Below are 16,594 nucleotides of genomic sequence, written 5' to 3' on the forward strand. Positions count from 1 at the left end.
TGCTCAGTTCTGGCTCAGACATTCCCAGAAATAGCAGGACGGGAGTTCGGGGAGAGTCCCGTGTGGGACTATATATTAATCCCTCTCGCTCCCGCCCTGTTTCTTGTATGTTTAGTTCGTTCCCACCTGTAAAAACCTTAAATCCTGCAAATCCCACAAGAGACATGGTCCCTCATGCGGCTTAAATCAATATTCTGGTTAATGTAACGTCTATGTGCACAAACGTCAGATGCTATTTTTGCCACTCAAAATAGGAAACAAATCTCACTTGAACCAGGTAAAAACTCATTTTACTGCTGTTCTAAATGGACTTCATCGCTCTTCCTATCCCTGCCTCACATTGGAGTATTTAAACCTTTCTTTAGGAAAACACTTGCTCTCTCTTGCTGCCATTTCTGACAAGCTGCTGTCATGTGCTTTGCCCCGTGGCCCCACAGTCTCTTCTTGCCCACCCAGCCACCCCCACAGCAAAGCACCTTTTCCCGCTCCCACGACTGTAGCAGTGAGGCCGGCGGTACCAGCAGGATTCCAGTCAGGCTGTAGGGTTCTGCCCTGGGCCAGTTTTCCCCTCCCCCATCCGCATTGGCTCCAGATCTGAGATATCCCTTCTGAGACGGGGCGACCGGCACTGCCCACCCCAGGGCCAGAGCATCCTGCCGGTCCAGAGAGGGCACCACAGTATTTCCATGTAGCTCTCCATCCCCTCTGGCAGCCAAACATCCTTCTTGGCCTTTCTCTTCGGCAGTGGCACGGCGAGCCCAGGTGAGCACGGCTCCTCCTCCGGGGACACTCGGGTCCCTTCCCTGGTTCCCCTCGATTGAGTTAGAACCTGCCAAGTCCTGGGCGCTTCAAACTCACCATCCCCCAACGCGCGACCAAACCTGAATTTCATCTGCCATCCTGTTGCCCTTGAGCCCGCCCCGACCAGGTCTCTGGAGTTCCCGACTCACCTCGGTGTCTGCGACTGTCATCCCCTCACTGATCACACCCTCCCAGGTCCTTTGAGTGCCCTGGACGCTGGCTCCGAGCAGAGCGGGGGGGCCTCCGCTTTTAAGCTTTTGCCATCCCACAAACTTCCCTGGAATTCCTGCTGTTTTCTAGCGAGACGCGGCGGGGGAAGGAGGCCGGCTCCAAGCGACACGGAGACCTTCTGCGGCCACAGAGCTCGGGGGCTTGTGTCTCTCCCCAGCAGAAGTTGGTCTGATTAAAGCTTTTCCTTCCCCACCATGTTTGTCTAATACCCTGGCACCACCCGGCTACCACAGCGCCACAAACGGCTCCGTTTTCTGGCTGCTGTCCAGTTTCTCCTCCATGGCAGCCCATCCTTCGCCTCCCTCCCCAGCACTGCCTAGGATCCCTCCTGCCGCATGGCCAGACCCGCTCCGTCCATGGGTCCTTCTCCCCGCCCTCACCCGGGCGTTCAAAGCAGCCAAAGAGAATTTGAGAACTGACTCCCAGTGAGTTGCATTGGACACTGGCCACTGTGCAGCCAGTTTTGCCTTTGAAAATCTCCCTCCTTCGTCACCCGCCACTCCAGCAGTGCGGCTCCTTTTCCATCACAAAACCTGAGCCCCTTTATCATAGCTCAAGCCGCCTCCTGACGCTTTCCGAAGGGAGTTTGCTGCAAAACGAGTCTCCATCTTCTCCGGGCCGTCCCCAGACCGTGCACGGTTGCAAAGCATCGTTTCTCGTTGTGTTACAAACTCTTACCTTCACCACCCTGCTCGGAGTTCTCGCCAATACCGCGGGGATGCCCCGACGGCCTCGCACGGCCCCTTTCCTCTGTGTGGCGCCCAAGGGTAGACGTGGACTCATATATAGACGGGAGTGACCGGGAATGATTCACGGAAACGTAGCGTGTCCTGCGACCCACATACCGGGCACTCCCACGTTCCGTGCAATTCACATGGCCTCTCAGCCCCTCGCCCGGTTTTATAGAACTTCTCCCAAGAAGGCTGCTGGTTCGTGCCACAAATAGCAGGGGTGACGCACTGAGTCACAAGGGCCGGGGTGCGGCTGTTTGCACAGTGGAGGCGCAAGGACCCGGCGATGGGGCAGATCATGGGGGTGGGAAATGCACGTCAGGGGCAAATCCATCTCCCTTGACTCCCGCGGGCCAGTTGAGGCCAAGGGAAGACCCCAGGAGCCCCCCACAAGGAAGCTAAGGCTGGCCTGAAGCAGGTGCCATGACGGCTGCACCCCTCCCATTTCTCAGCACAGCTTGTTAACATCCCTGGCCTTGTGTAAACCTGTGTAAACATTCCTGGGTGGCAGATTTCTCTTCCTCGCCCCGCATCGAGGGGGCTGCGTCCAGCCGGGTGCCAGGAGCACGACACCACCCCCAGCGGGGGGAGCTCGGTCACGATACCCGAGTGGAGACACGCGATTCGGCTGCGTGCCGGGCCGGCTTTGCTCCCTGGGTTGTAGAGACAGGTGGGGCGTCCGGGCCGAATGCAGGGGCCGGATCTCCAGGAGGCTGGAGAGAGAGCAGCGGGAGGGCGACCGGCGAACAGCACGATGGAGAACCTGGGGGTTATTTCTACCCGTGCAGGAGCGCCAGGTGCAGCTGGCAGAAGACAGTTTTGCAATGGCGCTTTGCAAAGCGGCTGCTCTGTTGGGCCATTGAAAAGGCTGGGCCTGCCCAGAGACTTGCAGGTGGAGCTGTGTGGCTCAGGGCCCGTAAGGTAGAAGCTGTGTGTGATAAAGCCTCTCCCTGAGACGACCGATGCCTCAGTCCCGGGGGGTTATCAGGCCTCCGCCCAGTTTTGTTGGAGACACCAAAGCTGTGTCCCCCAGGGGCGTTGGATGGTGCGAGTAGGCGTTATAGGGAAATGTAGCCAAATAACCCGGCCAGGACTACATCGCCTCTTCCTGGAAGGGTCAAGGAGCCTTTGTGTACCAGGGCTCGGCGGCTAACGAGTCTGACGGGCTCGACTTAGGGCCACGAGCCAGTCATGAGGCTTTCCCAGCTGACGCCCGCCTGCAGGGCGGGACGGGTTTATGGCCCCGCCAGGGCCGAACAGACCCTCTTCCGTCCTGCGCACTGGGGCCAACAGAGCTCCTCTGGCCTCCCCGACGCCCTCGCCCGCCAGCACCAGGGTTGAGGAACAAGGACCATCCCCATCCCTGCCCCCGTGTTTCTTTTTTGCCCACTTGAAAAGTCGCTGAAGGACGGGAGGGGCTGGCTCGGTGGGTGTTTCCCAATTGGAAAGGGACGTGTTTTGGTTCAGATCAGACACTGACGCCCTTTTCCAAAGCCAGAGGGAAATAGCTTCAGGCAGGTTCACTGAATTAGGTGTTGTTAAAAACCAAAGAACGCCCCCCCCCCCCCCCCCCCGCATCAGTTTACTTTACAGCCTGGCCTGGCTCGTGTTGTTGAGAAACACAATTACACAAGAGCATCCAAACCGGGTCAGACCAAAGGCCCATCTAGCCCAGGGTATGTCTACACTACCCCGCTAGTTCGAACTAGGAGGGTAATGTATGCATACCGCACTTGCTAATGAAGCCCGGGATTTGAATTTCCCGGGCTTCATTAGCATAAGCGGGGAGCCGCCATTTTTAAATCCCCGCTGCTTCGAACCCCGTGTAGCGCGGCTACACGGGGCTCGAACTAGGTAGTTCGGACTAGGGTGCCTATTCCGAACTACCGTTACTCCTTGTGAAACGAGGTGTACCGGTAGTTCGGAATAGGACCCTAGTCCGAACTACCTAGTTCGTGCCCCGTGTAGCCGCGCTACACGGGGTTCGAAGCAGCGGGGATTTAAAAATGGCGGCTCCCCGCTTATGCTAATGAAGCCCGGGAAATTCAAATCCCGGGCTTCATTAGCAAGTGCGGTATGCATACATTACCCCGCTAGTTCGAACTAGCGGGGTAGTGTAGACATACCCCCAGGGTCCTGTTGGCCGACAGTGCCCAACTCCAGGTGCCCCAGAGGGAGCGAACACAACAGGGATCCATCTTGTTGCCCACGCCCGGCCCTTGGCAAACAGAGGTAGGGACACCCTCCCTGCACAGCCTGGCTGGTAGCTATTGATGGACCTACCCTCCATGGATTTGTCTTGCTCTTTTTTTGAACCTTGCTAAAGTTCTGGTCTTCACAACATCCTCTGGCAAGGAGTTCCACAGGTTGGCTGTGTGCTGTGTGCAGAAAAGCTTCCGTTGGTTTGTTTTCAAGCTGCTACCTAGTCATTTGGTGACTCCTCATTCTAGTGTTATGAGAACAAGTAAATCACTTTTCCTTATTCACTTTCTCCCCACCAGTCAAGATTTTCTAGACCTCTATTATATCCCCCCTTGTCTCCTCTTTTCCAAGCTGAAAAGTCCCAGCTTTTGGGGGTCCCGTTCCAAGCCCCTCATCATTTTGGTTGCTCTTTTCTGAACCTTTTCCAAAGCCGAGAGAGCTTTTTTGAGATGATGTCCACATCTGCCCGCAGGATTCCAGCTGTGGGTGTACCATGGAGTTCTAGAGAGGCACTAAGATATTCTCTGAGGGTGCATCTAGACAGTGGCCTCCGGTATCCCACAATAGCTGTTCCGCGTCTTTGACCAAGCCCGTTCTTTCGAAATAGCGCGTGACGTCCCGGGCTCTGCCCCCCTCGCTCCACGGGGATGAAGGGAGCCTTTGGGACAGTGGGCTGCTTGGAGCTGTGGGTGCGGAGTCGGCGCCCTGTCCGCAGGCGCAGTGCTAAGGTCACAGCTCGACCCGCTGGCCGGAGGAGTCCCGCGAGGGGACGAGCCGCGCTGCCCGCCGGCGACAGAGCAGGGGTCTCGTCCGCGGCCCAGGCCGCACCAACCCTGGGTTCCCGCCTTGGAGCTCTCTCGCGCCGGGCTGCCGGGGCGCCCTGGGAGAACGGGCTGGCGGGAAAGTGCCGCGGTTCAAGGGGGGAATCGGCGCCTGCCCTGCCACTCCTGCTCAGCCTCTGCCTCCGGCGGCCCAGCCAGGCTGCTGCCCCCAGGGGTCCCACTGCCCCCCCCCCCCGGCCCTGCAGCTCTTCCTCTCCCCAGCCATGGGAGGCCTGTTAGCCCCTTGGGGGACATCCACACTGTGGCTAGGCGGGACCGGGCCCAGCTCGGGGAGAGGGACCCCCTAGCCCGGCTCTAGCTGCAGAGAGGAGTGTGGCCATGTCCCCGGGGAGATGCATCTCAGGACTTCCTGCATATGGGGGGGGGGGGCCCTCTGTGCCTCAGTTTCCCAGGTCCCATGGGGCCCTAGCAAAGACCAAGCCAGGACTGTTCGTGTCACCCTCGGATATCGTGTTGGGTGCCCCGCAGAGAGGCCCAGGAGGAGTCGGGGGTTCAGTGCGGCGCAGGCATGGAGGGGGGTGGGAAATACAGCCTGGGGTGCCCCCCCCCAGACACTGAAGGAGGCAGGGCTGCTGTAGAGCAAACAGCCTGTGGTGGCGCGGGGGAGGGAGGGGAATTCCCGGGCCTTGGCAGTGCGTGGTCCGGCCTTGCCTCACGGCTGGAGCGGGCCTTTCCCGCACACACGCGGCCGCTCACGCGCAGGCGCCAAACGAGCTCCGTGCGGCTCCCGCGTGGGCAGCGCCCCCGTCTGGCAGGGCCGAGCTGAGGCCAGGCCCCCTGAGCCTCACACCACACCCAGAGCTCACGCGTAGGGTCCGGATTTATTCAGAGAACGCGCTGTGCACAGAGACCGCCCGGCCGGGGGCAGGCACCGGGGCAGACACACTCACACGTACAGGGCAGTCGCTTTGTTGGGCACCGGTCCCTCAGCACCACCCTGGTGAGATTTGGGGGGGGGTGCAGCTGGGACGTCAGGCCTTTCTCTGCTGGCGTCAGGTGTTGGCAGGCCAAGGGCCAGGAGAGCATCACGGGGTAGGTGTTGTGGGCGGGATGGCTGTAGCATTATCAGGGTGGCTGTAGTGCTACGGTGTCGGATGTTGTGGGCAGGGTGCCTACAGTGCTAGGGGGTTGGCTGTTTTTAGGGGTTGGAGCCTGTAGCGGGTTCTGCCTTCGCTGGCCTGATGCTCCCCTGCGAGAACTCAAGCTTGTAGGCTGCAGTAACCAGGGTGGTTCCCCGTTTAACCCGCTCTGCAGACGCCGACGCGCAGCCCTTTGCAGCAAATGGTGACGAAGAAGAACCTGGTGGAGAAATTCAGCCTGTTCTTCGGGGCGAGTTGCTCGGGCTCCTTCTCTGCCCCTCCCCCACCCCGTCCCCACCAGCCGGCGGCTCCCCCTCTGCCTCCCCTTCCCGCCCGCCTGGGGTCTCCCTGCTCCGGCTGCACCAGGCCAAGCACCTGTCGTCCTCTTGCCTCTCCCGCATCCCACAGGAGCCTGGCGCTGGGGTTGGGAACGGAGCTGTGGCTGGGGCGGCTCCTTCCCCAGCGCGGCGCCACCGGGGAACACGCCGGCTCTCCCCGCCCCCGGCACGCCCCCCCCCCCCCGCTCGGATCAGTTATTTTATAACCACTCCAGAGTGCCGGGAGCCCTGGACACACTGAGAGCAGGAGCTGCCTCACGAAGCAACAGCAGCTTAGCTCCACCTTAGACAGCAAGGGGGAGGGGACTAGTGGTTAGAGCAGTGGGGGGTGGGGAAGAGCCAGGACTCCTGGGTTCCCTTCCCAGCTCTGCATCCCTGACATCACAACCCTCCCCTGGCAAGTACCCTGCTGCCATCACCCCTGGAGCAGGGCGGCACCACTCTGGGTGGTGGGAAGCTGAGCTGGGAGGGAAAAGTCCCAATTCCTCTCTCCTTGCCTCTGGCTAGAACCCCTCTTGGCCGCCCCACCCACCCAGGGCTCAGCACAGACTCCAGGTCCCACCGGCTCTGAGGGGGCTCTCAGGGAGGGACATTCCCAGGCACCCCCCCTCCCCCCGCCCTGCGACCAGCTGGCAGCATTTACCATCAGACAGCTCGCCAGTGGAATCCAGGCAATAGGTCTCCAGCCCTGTGCAGGGGGTGATTACACTGTTGCAGGTATCGGAGTTCAGAGCAAAGCAGGTTGGGCACTGCCGCCCGTTCGGGGTGGTGTCCGGGGACACTGAGAACAAAGACAGAGAGACGGTTACCGGGTGGGTGAAACCTCGTCCCAGCTGGGGGCTGGGCCCTGCCTCGCCCAGCATGTGCAGGCCCCTCCCTGCAGCCGGGGGCATTTCTCCGTCTGTCTGGGACACAACAGTCGGCGACGGCTGCACTGGCTCAGTTCTGGATCCCGGCGAGAGTGAAGGGGGAGCCGATAGGTGCCGGGAAGTTTAGATTTGAACCTGTCCCGGCGGCTGCTCCCTCCTTCGCATGCAGCCCCACCCGTCTGATGACAAACGGGCCCCGACTGTTCTACCCCCGCCTGTGACCCGCCCGCTACAGGGATCTCACTGGAGACAAGTGACACAGGAGGAAATGGACTTTGGGGCAATAAAGGGGAAAATGGGGAACATATACGGTTGTGCCACATGAACAGTCTGACTGTAGCAAGGGGGAGGGGTGTGCGCAGTGCCCGGGGTGTGAATCTGCCCTGTGCCAGCCTTTTGAGACAAACACAGACAGACCCACAACGTACCTTGCGGTAAGGCCAAGTTGCAGAGATCGGTGGTGTTGCATTGTGTGACGTTGATAATCACGCGCTGGCCGTTCCCCACAGAGAACGTGAGGGGGACGTTCAGTTGATTGTTATAGCCGCGGAAACATTGTCTGGAGAAGAACTTCTTCACCGTCCCGTCTTTGTCACATGCGGAAAAGCAAAACGGGAAATGGGAGGGTGGGAGGGACCCTCGTGTGGAGGCGAGGGGGGGATTTTACCTCCTTGTGTGGCCCTGGGGCGACGCAGCTGGGATCCCGGGTCTGATTCTGGGGCCACAATTCAGGAGGGTGAAGAGGAGCCGAGGCCTAAACTGTACCCCGAATCGTGTCAGCCCGGCTGAGGTAAAGGGTTTGTGAGTGGAGAGTAGGGGGCAGTGAGGTGTGAGGAAGGGCCCCAGGTCTGAGCAGGTGGCCCAGGGCGTCGGACTGGCTTTAGGAGTGGCCAGCAGGGCCCAAGGGATCCCCCCCCCCCGCAATCTCCTTTTCCACCCCCCTCAGAAAGTGCGTTTCTCTCCGGTGCAGCTTCTCTTGCTGCTGCGCAGCCGGCCTGGGTGGGGTTGGGAGCCCAGCGGATGAAATCCCGTCAGTAGCACCGTGGCCCCACAGGGGACAAAGGCAGGGTGAGATGTGGCCGGGGTGAGGGCAATGTCACTTACTCAGGGAAGTTTCTTCTGCCACGGAGAGGCAGCCGCCCGTCGCCAGGTCGTCTTGGCAGGTCCCGTAAAGCAAACTGCAGGTCTCCGTCGAGCCGAAACACATTTTGCATGTCAGGGTCCCCGCTGGAGAGAGAAGAGCAAGCGTGTCCTTCACCCTGTGGGCCGGCAGTGCCAGCTCGGACACGTCCCTTTGCCCCAGTCTCCCCTGCTGCCAACAAGCCGAGGAGCGAAAGGGCCCCCTTGCCTCCGGGACCCTCGCGAGTCGCATCGTTTCCGCCACAGGGGCAGCCGGGGCCAGGGGAATGGTTTGGTGCTCTTCCCAAACTCCACCCACACTCACTAGTTCCACCCACCTGACATGCCATTCCCGTGGCGCAGGTACTCACGGGGGGAGGGGTTTGGGGCAAGCATCTATGGACCTGGTCTGGTGGCAAGATGGTGAAGCCCCAGCCCTGGCGGTGTAGCTGCCCCCAGTGAGCACGCTCAGTATCACATCCCTCCCTTTTGTGCCCCTCCATTTCCGTGGAAACCAGTCCCATTCCCAGCACTTCCCATTGTCCTGGCACAACCAAACGTGCCTGGCTTTCGGGCCAGAGAAGAGGAAGCTGCCCCCCAATGGGGGGGCTCTGGTTCTTTCCATTTAGGAGGAGTTCTTGGACAAATGGACTCGCAGACAGACTGACACTCAGGGGCACAACTCTCTAAACCGTATGGAGAGATGGAGTCACCTTTGTGCAGCCACCGCCGCCACAACACGGGGCCTTTGCCGAAATGAGCCCTGGGCCGGTATCCAGGCGTGGTGACCCCCAGGCCTGGGCTGAACTAAACAGGGGGATGGAGCTACCGTACTTGGCTACCCTGGCTCAGGAGGTGACCCCTCCAGCGAGGGAAACTCCCTTCCACTGGGGCAGGCGGCATCTGCACTACGGACTCTGCCGGCCCCACTCCAGCTCCGTGGCCAAGCCGCTGCCATAACCGCCGTGTGGACAGGCCCTTGTGCCCCCAGGGCTAGTCCCAGCGCCCTGCATGTGTGCGAGGGGCCCTGATTGGGGAGCCGAGGGGCGCATGGGGTCCAAGTCAAGTGGCTGCAGCCGCGGACAACTCACCTTGGGCACTGGCTGTCGCTAGGAGAGCAGGGAGGAGACAGAGGAGCAAGGAAACCCCCATGGTGCTGGGAGGAGGCCGGGGCCGGGCTGGGAGCTGAACGGAGCCTTCTCACGGCTGGTGCAGCGAGCTCTGCTGGAGGGGAGAGAGTCACGACAAAATTTGACAGGAAAGGGAATTAACAGCGAGATGGGGGGGGAGGAGGTTTACCAGCAGATAACTGAGCTGTGTAAATAACCACTTTTGTAGGCCGTGGCCAGTCTAAAAGATCAGGAAATAATAGCTATTGGTTGAGCCAGAATTCTCGTCTGGCTGAAAAGTCGAATGCAAATGAGCTTGGGTTGAAAAATCGTTTAAACTCTTTAAATAGAAACATTTCCGTCCGCTTTGAAATGACACGTTGAGTTGAAAAAGGTCAAAACGTTTCGTCCCGGCGGTGTGACGACAAAGCGGTTCCATTTTTTCCAGATATCAGCTGGGATTTCCTTTTGCTCCCACAGCAGCGTGGCAAAATTAACACAACTGCGTGGAACCGGTCAGTCTCCCCAACGCGACACCTTTTTGGTGGAGAAAAGTTTTGGGGCGAGAATGTCTCTCCGCTCCGTCGTGCCCCGGACGTGCCAGGGTGGGAGCTCTGGTTGGATCCCCGCATGCGGATGGGTTTTTAATCCCACTCCCACATTGTGTTTGTGATCCTCTCGCCCCGACAAAAGCCTAGATCCCACAGATCCCACAAGAGAGCTTTTCCTTCCTGCTGCTACCCAAAGAAAACCCCATTGGTTAATACAGGCTGCACGGAGACCGAAGCCAGACCCGGTGTCTACAAAAAGTATAAAACAAATCTTGCTGAAATCGTGAGACCAGAGGGCAAGTCTCTTTCTAGTCAACCCTTGGTTAGCACTCAGAACGTGCCTTGTGGTGCTGAAACGCTGCTTAGCACAAGCTGCTGCCTAGTGGCTCCCCGTGTTACCGCAGTCGGCTTTCTTACCCCCGTCGCACCTGCAGAAAGCACATTTCACCCTCTCCGCTATGTTGGTGACAGGTCCTATGGGACTCGCAGGTCCCAGTCCGACTGCTGGGATCTCCGGGGGTCCCAGTTTTCAACTCCCTCACCCCTCTGTGCTCCGGAGCTGCACTGTCCCTCCTGAAATGCGGCGACCGGTGCTGCCCGGGGAGCGCCCGGGCCCGAGCTCCCTGCTGCTCTGAGGATGGACACTCCAGGGTTTTCCACATGGTCTCCTTCCCCAGCGGCTTGTTGGCTTTTCTCCTGTGGAGGCGCAGCGAGCCGAGGGGCCCACTGAGCCTCCGACAGGGACTCTCCGTCCCGTCCCTGGATCCGCACGGCGCAGTCAGGGCCCGTCCGGTCTCGGGGGGCTCCAAACCCGCCCAGCCCCTGCCGACATGTCACCTCGCAGGGGTCCAGAAGGAACTTCCCCTGCCGTGGCCCGTTAGCCCCCTAGCTGACCTCTCCCTCTGCGTTCCTTCCCCTCCTCCCTCGCCCCTCAGGCAGGCGCTCCGTCGGGTCCCTCGAGCGCGGGAATCAGAGCAGCTGTTTGCTGGCCCCACACGCCCGCTTGGCCAGCGCACAACATGGCCCCCAGATCCTGCTCTGTTCTCCTGCCACAGAGCTCGGGGGCTTGTGCCTCTTCGCAGCAGAAGTTGGTCTGATTGAAGCTTTTCCCTCCCCCACCACGTCTGTCTAATACCCTGGCACCACCCGGCTACCACAGCGCCGCAAACCGCTCCGGTTTCTGGCTACTGTCCTGTTCCTCCTCCATGGCAGCCTGGCCCTTCCCGCCCTCCCCAGAACTGCCCAGGGTAGGGGACGGCCGCAGACTTTCTGACAGCCCAGACCTGCTCCATCCATGGGTCCTTCTCTGCTCCCTCGCCCGGGGGCGTTCAAAGCAGCCGAAGGGACTTGGAGACCCGGCTCCCAGCGAGATGCATTGGACACTGGCCGCCGCGCTGCCGGTTTTGCCTTTGAAAATCTCCCTCCTTGGTTCACCCACGTTCGTTGTTGCGGCGTCTTTTCCTTTGCCGCAACAGCCGCTTCGGCCCGGCTCTCTCAGCGCCGCTGGGTTGGCAAGACGAGCTGGCGCACACAGCGGCTTGCCATCCTTTACGGGCTTCATTGGCCATGGCTTAGAACCTCTTACCGTCAGCCGCACGGCGGTCGTGTTCCCTCCGACTTCTCTCTCACGTGGAAGAGACACAGTAAGCCAGCCAGCACGTCCCTTTCCTTTCTACACCGCCCAAACATTGAATCCAACCCAGGCAGGAGTGAATGATTTACTGAAACACAATAAATTTCACACTCCTGGTGCCTGGGCGCTCCCTCCTTAGGTGCAATCCAGACTGGCTCTTTTTCTACCCATCAGCTTGTGTTTTACAACCTCTGCCGGTTCCTGCCCGAGATAAGAGGTGAGGGGTTGCTCAGGGGAGAGGTGCGACTGTTTACACAGCAGAGGTGTTGAGCCAGGTCATTAGAGGATGGAAGCGCCGCAGCAAAGCCAATCGACCCCGTGGAGTGGAGCCGAATGGTGCGCGAGGGATCTGCTGCTATTGGCTCCCACGGCCGTGGCACCAAACGGGGCTCCAGGGAAACCGTCCCAAGGAAAGAGGGTGGCCCCAGTGTTGGCTCCATTACTCTGCTCCCCTCCCACTCCCAAAACAGCTTGGTGACTTCCTCCTCCTGCGCCTGGGTGCTGGGCACTGGGGTCAGGTCTTACCCGCCCCAATTCGAGGCGTCGCATCTGACTGGGCCTCTTGCCTGTGAGGTTGCACCCGCCTGGGGAAGGGTCGCTAGGGAATCGCTGTGTTACCCTTGTGTGACGCCAAGTCGGGGTCCCCCTGGTCCTGCAGACCCGTAGCTGCAAGAACAGACTTCTCCAGCCAGTAGAACGGGGGGTTTATTGCTTCTCCAGGGCACAGCCCAGCACAGACGGGATGTGGCTACAGGAGTCAAGGCCAGGATGCCCCAGACCCCTGAGGTTAGGGGTCCATCGCCCCCCCACCCAGACCCTCCATCCTCAGCTCAGGTTGTTCCCTTCATGTTTTCCAGCCATGCCCCTACCCCCGACACCTGGTGTCCGTCTCCGCCTCCCTCCCTTTGTCTCTCCCCCTGGGAAGAGCTTTGCTAACTGCCCCGGCTGGGGCGAGGCATCTGGGCCAATCCACATGTGGGTGAGACAGTGGGAATCGCACAGCCCAGCGCAGGGGGACCCCGGGTCACAGAGCAGACAGCCCCCCATGACACCACACCTCGTTACTCCTCTGAGGTTCACACGCTCTCCTCTGACCCCTTTCGAGGGCTCTTCTCACTCTGCAGGTTCCCGGGTCTTTCACCAGTGACCCAGAAATAGTCCCCCCCACACACACTTTTATTAACAGTCCCCAAACGCAGAGGGCCCCGCTAGGCACACAGAGCTCACCAGTGCCCATAAGACAGAGGAATTTGCCTCGGGCCAGCCGGGGGCACTCCAGTTCCTGCCCAGCACCATCGGCCCAGGGCTGAGGCCTGGCCGCTGAGTTTGGTGCTGATCCCTGGAGTCGGTCCCCAAAGAACGTCCTTTGGGACCCAGGTGTAGACAGTGAAACTTGGTCCCGCTTAGCTGCACCGTAACCGATTCCTTTACTCACCAGCCCTGACATGCGGCAACAGAATTCCCGGACCAGCCAGCCCCCGCCTGTCACAGCTGGTTTACCCCAATCCCACGGCCGAGAGCAACAAGCCAAGCCCCAGAGGGAGATTGGACAGACACGCAATAGGAAGGGGGCCCATAATGGAGCACAGGACAGGACGGAGGAGGCCACGGCCCCAGCTGTTGATAAGTGGTTTCTTGTCGGACAGAAATGCTCCCGGACGTCGTGTTCTGCAAACATCCCAGAGCGGTGGCCGCGTTCCTCCGTAACTCGGAGCGGTGGCCGCGTTCCTCCGTAACTCGGAGCGGTGGCCGCGTTCCTCCGTAACTCGGAGCGGTGGCCGTGTTCCTTTGTAACTCGGAGCGGTGGCCGCGTTCCTCCGTAACTCGGAGCGGTGGCCGCGTTCCTCCGTAACTCGGAGCGGTGGCCGCGTTCCTCCGTAACTCGGAGCAGTGGCCGCGTTCCTCCGTAACTCGGAGCGGTGGCCGCGTTCCTCCGTAACTCGGAGCGGTGGCCGCGTTCCTCCGTAACTCGGAGCAGTGGCCGCGTTCCTTTGTAACTCGGAGCGGTGGCCTCGTCCCTCTGTAACTCGGAGCGGTGGCTGTGTTCCTCCGTAACTCGGAGCGGTGGCAGCGTTCCTCCGTAACTCGGAGCGGTGGCCGCGTTCCTCCGTAACTCAGAGCGGTGGCAGCGTTCCTCCGTAACTCGGAGCGGTGGCCGCGTTCCTCCGTAACTCGGAGCGGTCCTGTGGCATTGTAAGAACGCCAGAGCGGCCAGGCTGGGTCAGACCAAGCGCCCATCCAGCCCCGTGTCCTCTCTTCCAACAGCACCAGTGCCAGGTGCCCCAGAGGGAGTGAACAGAACAGGGAATTATCCGGTGATCCCTCCCCGTCGTCCATTCCCAGCCGCTAACAGAGGCTAGGGACACCCTCCCTGCCCATCCTGGCTAATAGCCACTGATAGACCTAACCTCCGTGAATCTATCGAGCTCTTTTTTGAACCCTGTTAAAGTCCTGGCCTTCACCACATCCCCTGGCGAGGAGTTCCACAGGTTGACTGTGCACTGAGTGAAGAAAAACTTCCTTTTGGTTGTTTTCAACCTGATACCTATTCATTGTACTTGGTGACCCCTCGTTCTTGCGTTACAGGAACAAGGAAATAACTTTTCCTTATTCACTTTTTCCCTACCACTCATGATTTTATAGACCTGTCTCTCATGTCCCCCCCTTAGTCTCCTCTTTTCCACACTGAAAAGTCCCCATCTCTCTAATCTCTCCCCGTATGGGACCCCTTCCCAGCCCCTTGGAGACTAAGAAGAGTAGATGGAGAGCCTCATGAGCTGGTGTGGGCACAGTCCGGGCCATGGTGCTCTCTGTGCAGTTTGGTTCATCTCTGAAGAACCACCGGGCTGCTCGTCGTCTCTTCGTTTCCTTTCCCCATCTCGAGACCTGTTCCTGAATCGGGTGATACTGGGCACCAGGGGGACAGAGTATCCTGAGCAGCCTGGCAGAACGGTTCAGGTGGCCTCGGGGGTGCAGGCCAGCCTGTGGGGTTCCCTCATGGGGAATGGGGGGACTGGCCCCTGCTGCCGGCACCAGACCCCGGCAGGGCCCCGGGCGCATCCCTTGGGGAAGGGGTCTGAGGGAAAAGGAGGAGCAGGGGCGGGAAGAGGCGGGATGGGGTCTGGGGGTGGAGGGTGGCCCGGGCCCTGCACCCCCCGAGTGAGTGTACAGTCCAGGCAGGGACTCAGGATTCCGGCTCCCAGCACTTCCTCTTGGCAATGTTGCAAAACCATCTCTCACCGAACTGAGCCAGCCCCGGCTCTTCCTTATTGCCCGCTGTCCCGGCTGGACGGCAAGTCCAACAAGCCTCCGGCACGCTCGGAATTGGAGCCTTTTGATTTCCGGTAGCTTGTTTGCTAACCAGGCGTGTTCATGGTCTGCAGCGCCCTTCAGTTCTGTTTATGGGCAAGGCTCTCCTCCCCCACGGCGAGGAAGCTTTCTGGCCAGCTTTGGACCCCAAGCCATTAGCACCTCAGAAATTCCTCCTTAAAGGGACACAGTCAACCGCCCCTCTCCGTCCCCCCCCATCCCCCGTTTCCACTTGCAGCTTCTGCTTCCAAAGCTCGCTAGGATCATAGAATCGTAGGACGGGCCAAGACCTCAGGAGCCATCAAGTCCCAAGGCAGGACCAATCCCAAAGGGATCCAAAATGACAAACAGGACCGAGCCTGGCTCTTGTTTGGAGCCCGCACTAAGCCGCATGTTTTGTTTCATTTCCTTTTCCCCTTATGCAACATGAGCCAGTCCTGGGACAGTGCCCGGCCGTTCCCTAGTGCCGCTTGTGAAATGCGTTAAACACGTCGGCTTTGCACACGGTGCAGCTGCTTCTTGCGTCTCCCCGAGTTTTCACGGACAATTATTGACGTGGCGGGCAGATGACTCAGAGCCGCCTGTCGGTTCAGAGCTTTGCTTGTTGTTTGGGTGGTTGGTTTCGTTGTTTGTTTCTCCCTTTTGCTGGAGCTCCAGAAGGAGCCGGTCTTTTTTATTTCTTATTCTTTTACTATCGCTCTTATCTGCTGTTTTACTACCCAAAAAATCCACAACCCCTCCACGTCTCCTGGTCCTGGCTGCCCTTTATTGCAGCCACAACTTTGGTGTGTATCGACTTTCTAAAGGCCTGCGGGCGCTTGAGGGTTGGATGCCAACTCCCGAAGCCAAACCACCCACGTTGCCTGAGTCTGGCCAAAAGCCAGTTGGTTTCCCAACTTGGGCTGAGGGCATCTAATGGGTTCGAAGGCGGTGGGGTGTGGCGGGGGTTAGTGCGTGCGGGGCCCGTTTGTTAGGCTGTTTGCCAGGGACGCGATTTAGAAAACAGACGAGGAAATGGCCTGGGGAGGGCTCTTACGACCCGTCCCAGGCGCCTGGGTTGACAATTCTGCAGGGTCATCATCTCCCCCGAATTGGGACCGAGCTGCTTTTTCACACTTGTTCACGGAGCCTTTCGAATGGTGGGAACGGTTTTCACCAGGGTTTTCGTCTCTGGAGAGCCTCCAGACACTCTTTGGAAAAGCGGCTCGCTTTTTCGAAAAATCTGCTTGTGATCTAGACACTCTTTTTCGAAAGAGGCTTGTAGTCTAGACGTAGCCTAAGAGCTCAGCTAAGGCCCTGCAGGAAGCAACCTACAGTTCGTACATTTCAGAGCCTCTCGTTATGGCTAATGCCTCGCTCAGCAGGTCCCGCCGCGTGGGCTGTGGGAGGGACCTGTCGAATACTTTCATACCCCTGCAAATTAACTCTGATTCGCACATGCACGACATAACGTAATCACATGACACAAGACGTGACTAGTAACTAAAATTGTTGGCTGCAACATGGAGTCAGCAGTGGGAGGAGGGGACACTGAATTCCCATGAAGCAGCACCTCTCTCCAAGAGGAGGAGCCCTGTTGCATCATGGGAGTTGTAGTCTAGCCAGCGAGCCTGGCCGAATGAGACTGGCCGAGTGAGGTGCCGGGGCAGCATTTCTGAACTGAACGAGCCCAGCCGCCAAACCTCCAATGTGGGCTGCCGACTGCGTGTAAGAGTCGGCGCCCAAAACACGGAGGCGTTTGCTTTTCCCATTTGTCACAATGTGCGTGTCCCTCCGGCAG

General features: G+C 59.5%; 1 protein-coding gene across 1 annotated transcript; it reads right to left on the bottom strand.

Annotated features, from left to right (window-relative positions):
• Window positions 1–5,619: 5,619 nt before the first annotated feature.
• Window positions 5,620–11,585, bottom strand: LOC102458237 (phospholipase A2 inhibitor and Ly6/PLAUR domain-containing protein-like). Its single transcript, XM_075908203.2, has 6 exons — window positions 11,458–11,585; window positions 9,304–9,433; window positions 8,198–8,320; window positions 7,522–7,680; window positions 6,868–7,005; window positions 5,620–6,106 (listed from the first exon to the last, which is right to left on the bottom strand). The coding sequence occupies exons 2-6, from the start codon at window positions 9,362–9,364 to the stop codon at window positions 5,946–5,948; spliced, it is 642 nt and encodes a 213-aa protein (XP_075764318.2). The 5' UTR covers window positions 9,365–9,433; window positions 11,458–11,585; the 3' UTR covers window positions 5,620–5,945.
• Between the last annotated feature and the right edge of the window lie 5,009 nt (window positions 11,586–16,594).

The sequence above is a fragment of the Pelodiscus sinensis genome, chromosome 22 (assembly GCF_052426305.1).
Source record: "Pelodiscus sinensis isolate ZL-2025 chromosome 22, ASM5242630v1, whole genome shotgun sequence".
Classification (NCBI taxonomy): domain Eukaryota; kingdom Metazoa; phylum Chordata; order Testudines; family Trionychidae; genus Pelodiscus; species Pelodiscus sinensis.

Coding starts and splice junctions, on each gene's coding strand:
- LOC102458237 (XM_075908203.2), bottom strand. CDS start 9,364: ATGGGGGTTTCCTTGCTCCTCTGTCTCCTCCCTGCTCTCCTAGCGACA. Junction 8,321..9,303: donor AGCGACAGCCAGTGCCCAAG/GTGAGTTGTCCG, acceptor TTCTCTCTCCAG/CGGGGACCCTGACATGCAAA. Junction 6,107..6,867: donor CACTGGCGAGCTGTCTGATG/GTAAATGCTGCC, acceptor TTTCTCCACCAG/GTTCTTCTTCGTCACCATTT.